At 43.1% G+C, this 8,017-nt stretch overlaps 1 protein-coding gene across 2 annotated transcripts in view; it reads left to right on the forward strand.

Moving 5' to 3' along the window:
- Window positions 1–8,017, forward strand: part of LOC111970367 (differentially expressed in FDCP 6 homolog) — a 15,003-nt gene extending 6,986 nt beyond the window's left edge. Inside the window, exons 2-12 of one of the 2 annotated variants that reach the window (XM_023997059.2) lie at window positions 399–539; window positions 634–816; window positions 983–1,210; window positions 1,349–1,495; window positions 1,684–1,792; window positions 2,084–2,271; window positions 2,401–2,511; window positions 2,703–2,890; window positions 4,007–4,205; window positions 7,130–7,220; window positions 7,356–8,017. In XM_023997059.2, the coding sequence (XP_023852827.1) occupies window positions 399–539; window positions 634–816; window positions 983–1,210; window positions 1,349–1,495; window positions 1,684–1,792; window positions 2,084–2,271; window positions 2,401–2,511; window positions 2,703–2,890; window positions 4,007–4,205; window positions 7,130–7,220; window positions 7,356–7,585 (1,815 nt within the window). In that variant the 3' untranslated portion in view covers window positions 7,586–8,017. The remainder of the gene's footprint in view (window positions 1–398; window positions 540–633; window positions 817–982; window positions 1,211–1,348; window positions 1,496–1,683; window positions 1,793–2,083; window positions 2,272–2,400; window positions 2,512–2,702; window positions 2,891–4,006; window positions 4,206–7,129; window positions 7,221–7,355) is intronic. The other variant, XM_023997060.2, reaches the window with a different exon arrangement.

The raw sequence follows: 8,017 nt of genomic DNA on the forward strand, positions 1-8,017 counted from the left end.
TCTCATCAACACAGAGTACAGGTTATGAGACAAAAACTAAAATCTCATCAACACAGAGTACAGGTTGAGAGAAAACACATCTCATCAACACAGGGTACAGGTTATGAAACAAAACCTACATCTCATCAACACAGGGTACAGGTTACGAAACAAAACCTAAATCTCATCAACACAGGGTACAGGTTACGAAACAAAACCTACATCTCATCAACACAGAGTACAGGTTATGAGACAAAACCTACATCTCATCAACACAGAGTAAAGGTTATGAGACAAAACCTAAATCTCATCAAACACAGTGTACAGGTTATGAAACAAAACCTAAATCTCATCAACACAGAGTACAGGTTATTGTAGGTGTTGTCTCATAACCTATACACTGTGTTGATGAGTTGTAGGTGTTGTCTCATAACCTATACACTGCGCTGAACATCCCACACGACCCTGTGGCTCTAGAGGACCACTTCAGAGATGATGATGATGGGCCGGTGTCCAACCAGGGGTACATGCCCTACCTCAACAAATTCATACTGGACAAGGTACTGTATACACACACACACACACACACAAACACACACCCACACACAACACACACACACAAACACACTTGGCATCCTCTCTTTCTGACCCCAGGTGGTTGAGGGCACGTTTGTTAAGGAGAATGTAGATGAGTTCTGCTGGACTCTCTGTGCCAAAAAGAACTACCGGCCTAAAGATGGCGTGGGTGTTCTGCTTGATAAAGACGCCTTCCATCTCTGGTGCATCTTCAACTTCCTGTCTGAAGACAAGTATCCACTGGTCCTGGCCCCAGAGGAGGTGAGTTCTTAGCCCTGGACATATAATCCAAAATCATTTTCCTCTTTTCTTTCTTACGTTCATCAACCTTTCATGCAAATCTTGCAATAATGTCAATGGGAGATTCTGTCTCAAGTTCAGATTTGTCCCATTATGTGTCCCATTCATTCAATATGGCCCCTCTCAGGTGGAATACCTCCTGAAGAAAATCTGCTTAGCCATGAGTGTGGAGCTTAGCTGTGTGGACATGGAGGATTTCATATCCCAGGAGCCTGTGCAGCTGAGCGGCATCACAGTGTGGGCCTTCCTGGACTTTGTCAACACCGGGAGGCTGACCAGAGGCGTGGAGAATGACTCTGTCACCATGGCGATAGACAAGGTCTACCAGGAGATAGTGGGCAATATCATAAAAGAGGTGCTTTTAACATAAAGATTATTAGAAATGTTTGTGTTGGTGTGCATGTAATATGCATGTAATAAACGTATAAAGTATGACAGTATTTATATAATTAGGCATGTGTAACTTTGTGTGGGTGTATGTATCTGTCCTCAGGGGTATTTGTGGAAGAAGGGTCACTTGCGGAGGAACTGGAACGAGCGCTGGTTCTCTCTCCGGCCCAGTACTCTGCATTACTACGTCAGTGAGGACCGCAAGGAGTGTAAAGGCTGTATCGAGCTGGACCACAACTGTTGTGTGGAGGTACACAACGCTGGGTTATGTAGAATAGAAGGCACAGCTGGGCTGAGAGATTTGTTCAGAGCYCAAGGCTTCATGGTAGCATGTATAGAATGAATATGACCCCATTCTTTATAACAATAAGAACGTTGGAGTGTGCAAGTTGTTGTGATGGTTATTTTCTCACAGCAGTGTTGTGGTTGCACTGACAGGTGCTACCAGAGAAGGAGGGGAAGAGGTGTATGTTCTGTGTGAAGACGCTAACTAAGACCTACGAGATGAGCGCACCCGACACCAAGCAGAGACAGGAGTGGACCACAGGTCAGAGATCATACTCGCTACTGTACACAACACACACACTGTGTTTTTAAAGCCACGAGAACATTTAGGGGTAGATTTTGGGCAATATCTAGGAGCCGGGGTGATATTCTACTAGCCAACGGTTGTAAAATCTGTGCCATGCGATATTTTATTAAACTAGGGTTGTTTATTAATAATAATAATAATAAATTACATTTACAGACATAAATCACCAAGCTCTTTTGGCACATATTCTACCAGCCCAGTCTAAAAATACTAGCCTCGGGCCCAAGCTTAACTTTGTTCCTGCAGCGATCCAGACAGCCATCCGTCTGTGTGTAGAGGGGAAGAACTCCCTGCATAAGGACCTGAAGCTGCGACGCAGAGAGCTAAGGGAGGAGAGGGAGAGGAGGCGCACCACCAAGGAGGAGGAGCTACAACGTCTGTGCCTCCTCCAAGGGGAGAAGGAAAGCAAGCTGGCCGAGCTGGAGCTCCTACAGGTAGGTAGGGGGGAGGGGTGTGTGTGTGAGTGAGTGAGAGAGAGCGAGAGACAACAGAACTTTGGATAGCTATGTGATAAAAGCATCACAATAACCTCTGTTATATTTGTTGGTATCATTGGTGTGCAGGAGGCGCAGAGGCACTCCCAGGCAGCACTGCTGCAGGAGGAGCAGAAGAGGAGACAGAAACATGAGGACCTGCAGAGAACCCTGCAGGACCAGCTACAGCAGGCTGAAGAGGTGAGAGGCTAAGGAGATGAGATTAGCCGGGGAAGGAAAGAAGGTAGCGGTAAGAGGAGGAAGGAGAAGAGAAGGTGAGAAGGATAAGTAGAGGAGAAGGAAGGTGTGAGACAATGAGAAGAAGGACCCAACATACATGTCTAACTCTAAAGATCTTTAAGGATTTAACTGTGGCTTTGTCCTGGTTTAAGTGTGTGTTTGTCATGGGCCAGGAGCGGGACAACATGCAGGCGGAGATGGCCCTGAAGGATGCGGAGACGGACCGCCAGAGGAAGAGGATCAGGGAGCTGGAGGAGATGCAGCTCCGCCTGGAGGAGGCTCTGCACCAGGAGATTAGAGCTAGACAGAATGAGGAGACCTACCGCCTTGCACAGGCCAGGTAACACACACACACACACACATACATGTATACTGTATGTACAGTATACACACACACACGCAGGTAGCACACGTCATGGAAAAGGACTATCTTATACCCACTGACACTTACATGTCTTCTGTAAATGTCTGACTTCTTAGTGCTCACTGTTTCCTGTCATTTCAGTCTGTTACCGCAAAGTCACACAAAAAATGAAGGTAGGGGGACGTTTCATGTTGGAAGTGATGGCCTTGACCTGCTAGCTACAGTGTGTGCTTCATTTAGTGAAATCTGCAAACCACAATTACATKTTTTTAAAGATAAGTTAACCCAAATCAAAAACTAGCCAAACCAAAATGAACACTGGTATTAATCTGAAGTTGTACCTCAGTTTATTTCAAATGCAAGGAACCCTCAGTCATACACACAGCTGTGTTTGTCGGTAGACGTGTTTGCTCTCAGAGAAACACCAACGATTTCCTGTTATCTCTGCTCATTACTTGTGGTTTGTCTGCTTTCTCAGGAAATGAACATCTTAAGGTGTTCTTTTCTTTTTTGACCCCCTAGGAGAGCTCAGGTTTAGTGTTTCCATAACCCTGCTTTCTGGTTGGTCCCTTCATTATGACATTGTCATAATTGTGCTCTCTGACTGGTCCCTTGATAATGACATTGTCATAACCCTGTTCTCTGATTCATCCCCATAACCGTGTTGTCTTATTGGTCCCTTCATAATGACATGGTCATAACCCTGCTCTCTGATTGGTCCTGTATGAAATTGTCATACCTCTGCTCTCTGATTTGTCCCATCATAATGCCATTGTAATAACTCTGCACTCTGATTAGTTTATCATAATGACATCATCATAACACTTCTCTGATTGGTCCTTCATAATGACATCTTCATAACCCTGCTCTCTGATTGGTCCCTTCATAATGTCAATGACACATACAATAAGGAAATCAGGACACCAATAGAAGTTTTAAAATACAGTACACAATAAGTGGGCATCCCTAATCTGTAACTAACATTATTAACATTGGTCCAACCAACTAATTTTAGAGCTCCAACAAGGCCTGAAGTGTAGTGTGATTAGAACCGTGCATAAGGGTTCTCTCCTTCTCTCTCTTCACCACCAGTCTGCTGGTGGAGGAGGAGGAGAAGATGAAGGTCCTGCTGGCCCTCCAAGAGGAACAGGAGCAGTACATCCTGAAGACCCAGAGAGAGAAGCAGGAGCTCAGGCAGGAGATGGTAACCAAGTCCCAGGATTTAGAGGAGGCCCAACACCAGCTGGAGAAGGTTCGTGCCAACCGGCACAGAATGGACCAGGACATTGTAGTGAGTGCAAAAAAAATATTTTTTTTTTTTGCTAAATACAAATCTGGGAACTACTTTGCATAAAACTATAGCTACTCGACAACTACTCAATTTACACACTTGCCCCCTCCCCCCTTACATATGGATATATTATACTATAAATTGTGCCTTCCTGTATTTCACTTATGCTAACATTTTTATTCTATTCTACTGCCTTTAAGTTATTTTCGTATTATTATTTTTCACTATTTCTTGTTGTTGCATTGTCTAGAAGGAACCTGCAAGTAAGCAGTTCATTAGACAAGGTATACCATATGTATCCTGTACATACGACTAATAAAACTACTCATCAAGAAATTATAGTCCGATTAACTACCTTTGCTGCCCCGTTTGTGTGATCGGGAATGCATGTGAATGAGCATAATGTTGACGGCAAGATAACGGGACGGCAAGATAACGTTCAGGATCTTAGACTGCTGGTCAAAAGATTAGACACACCTACTCATTCAAGGGTTTATCTTTACTTTTTCTACATTGTAGAAAAATACTGAAGACATCAAAACTATGAAATAACATGTTACGAATCCCTTTGGCCTGGCAGTCTAGGGTGGGATGGTAACGAGACCCGTAACATAACTCATGCAAAGTATAGTAGTGAAAAAGTAACAGTGAGAACAAATAACCAGACAACTTAAATCTACCGTCAAACACTCATGGTTTATTTGGTAAACACACAGTAAAGGGGGGGGGNAGGGGCTGAGCTGGACCCAAGGAAAGAAACAAATATCCAAAAACACCTCTAAGCTAGACTACTTCAATACTGGGTAACTAACTAACCAAAAAATAGAGTGGGTGGTCCGCCCAGTTCTAACTAGTGTTCTTAGACAAAGTATTCCTACGGGTAGTGTATGCCCATGGGCGACTTGTCTTGGTACCCCCTTTCCCACTGTCAAACAAACAGTCAAACACCATAACAAAACAATACTCACAGGATAAAGGGACATGTCGTTGCTAAACCAAACAGGAGATCTACAGAGAGATTGCATGACCGAGAGATTGAGCTCTAGAGAGAACAACTGACAGGGTTTTTAAACCAAGGGAAAGGGAATGTGATTGGGTAAGGGAAAAGGAGCAGGTGTCTTCTGATTGATGACTGATTGGTGACTGATTGCCACCTGTGAGGGGAGAAGGAGAGAAAAGAAATACACACACAGGATACACACAGGATACCTGTATCCGTAACATAACACATATTGAATAATGTAGTAACCAAAAAAGTGTTAATCAAATCAAAATATATTTTATATTTGAGATTCTTCAAATAGCCACCCTTTGCCTTGATGACAGCTTTGCACACTTTTGGCATTCTCTCAACCAGCTTCATGAGGTAGTCACCTGGTATGCATTTCAATTAACAGGTGTGCCTTGTTAAAAGTTAATTTGTGGAATTTCTTTCCTCCTTAATGCGTTTGAGCCAATCAGTTGTGTTCTGACAAGGTGGGGGGGTATACAGAAGATAGCCCTATTTGGTAAAAGACAAAGTCCATATTATGGCAAGAACAGCTCAAATAAGCAAAGAGAAACAACAGTACATCATTACTTTAAGACATGAAAGTCAGTCAATATGGAACATTTCAAGAACTTTAAAAGTATCTTCAAGTGCAGTCGCAAAAACCATCAAGCACTATGATGAAACTGGCTCTCATGAGGACCACCACAAGAATGGAAGAACCAGAGTTACCTCTGCTGCAGTTCATTAGAGTTACCAGTCTCAGAAATTGCAGCCCAAATAAATGCTTCAACATCAACTGTTCAGAGGAGTCTGCGTGAATCAGGCCTTCATGGTGAATTGCTGCAAAGAAACCACTACTAAAGGAAGAAGAGACTTGCTTGGGCCAAGAAAGACGAGCAATGACATTAGACCAGTGGAAATCTGTCCTTTGATCTTGAGTCCAAATTGGAGATTTTTGGTTCCAACGGCTGTGTTTTTGTGAGATGCGGTGTGGGTGAACGGATGATCTCCGCATGTGTATTTCCTACCGTAAAGCATGGAGGAGGAGGTGTTATGGTGTGGGGGTGCTTTGCTGGTGACACTGTCTGTGATTTATTTTGAATTCAAGGGACATTTAACCAGCATGGCTACAATAGCATTCTGCAGCGATACGCCATCTCATCTGGTTTGGGCTTAGTGGGACTATCATTTATTTTTTAACAGGTCAATGACCCAACACACCTCCAGGCTGTGTAAGGGCTATTTGACCAAGAAGTACAGTGATGGAGTGCTGCATCAGATGACCTGGCCTCCACAATCCCCCAAACTCGACCAAATTGAGATGGTTTGGGATGAGTCGGACCGCAGAGTGAAGGAAAAGCAGCCAACAAGTGCTCAGTATATATGGGAACTCCTTCAAGACTGTTGGAAAAGCATTCCAGGTGAAGCTGGTTGAGAGAATGTCAAGAGTGTGCAACGCTGTCTTCAAGGCAAAGGGTGCCTATTTGAAGAATCTAAACTATAAAATATATTTTGATTTGTTTAACACTTTTTTGGTTACTACATGATCCCATATGTGTTATTTCATAGTTCTACAATGTAGAAAATAGTAAAAATAAAGAAAAACCCTTGAATGAGTAGGTGTTCTAAATCTTTTGACCGGTAGAGTAGATAGATGTTATGCAGCACTTTCCCCCACTATGATGACTATTTAGTCACTATTTAGTTGCTGTATGTGTGTCAGTGTGCACGCTATGTTTTGTCCTTCTTGTCCGATAAACATCTCAAAATGAAGCACAGTGGCCTCTGGATTCAGCATAAAACACAATCATTTATTAATTGACTCCCCCATTGTCTTCGCTTTCACTCCATCTCTCATTTTCTTCCCCTTCACCATTTCACATTATTTTTCTCACAACCTCTCATCCCCCTTCCTCTCCATGGTCTCCCTCAGACTGCTCAGAGGAAGCTGCGGCAGGCCAGCACTAGTGTCAAACACTGGAATGTCCAGATGAACAGACTGATGCATCCTATTGGACCGGGAGGTGAGCTGAGTTGTGAGGGAAGTATTATGGTGTGTAAAGCTAAGTGTGAACAGGTGCCTGTCTCAAACTCCTTGTCTGCATTCTCTTTTTTGCTTTCGCTCTGATTCTCTCCTCCCCTCCCTCTTTCTATCCCAGAGAGAAGACTCTCACTTGGAGGCTCAGGGGATCCGGTTGTACGTGGGCCCTCTTTACGAGACTCAAGCCTACGCCTGTACCATCAGAGGAGCGAGGGAGAGAGGGAGAAGGAGAGGGAGAGAGAGAATGAGCAGGAGAACATAGAGGAGAAGGAGTGTGAGGAGAGAGTGAGCATCATAGGGAGAGAGGAGAGGCATCTGTCTCAAGCCTCCAATGGGGACTGTGCCTGAGGCCCAACACCCCCAAGCTAATATTAATGTAAATACATACCACTGGGATTGTACTATCAGATCATTTGATATCACCTTTTATTTACTTAAGAGGATGTATTTTTATGTGAGTATTTTCACCTTTCTTTTCTCTCTCTCCCTGTCCTTACTTGGTCAATTACTATGACGGTAATAATATTAGCAAAATAATGCTAATATTCTTGGTGCTTTCATGGCAGGAAAGTCTTCAAATTTGAACCATAAATGTGTTTATTCTGTAACCTCTTTTTAATTGTAATTGAAAACAAAAGCTCTGTAACAAAAACAGCAGTTGTTAATCAAACAACATGAGTCTAAATAAATCCACTGGACAACTTGGATGATGATTGTTTTTGAAATGTGGGATGAAAAGTTTGAAATGGAAATAAACTATATATAATGATTGTTACATCA

The sequence above is a fragment of the Salvelinus sp. IW2-2015 genome, linkage group LG11 (genome assembly GCF_002910315.2).
Source record: "Salvelinus sp. IW2-2015 linkage group LG11, ASM291031v2, whole genome shotgun sequence".
Lineage (NCBI taxonomy): Eukaryota > Metazoa > Chordata > Actinopteri > Salmoniformes > Salmonidae > Salvelinus > Salvelinus sp. IW2-2015.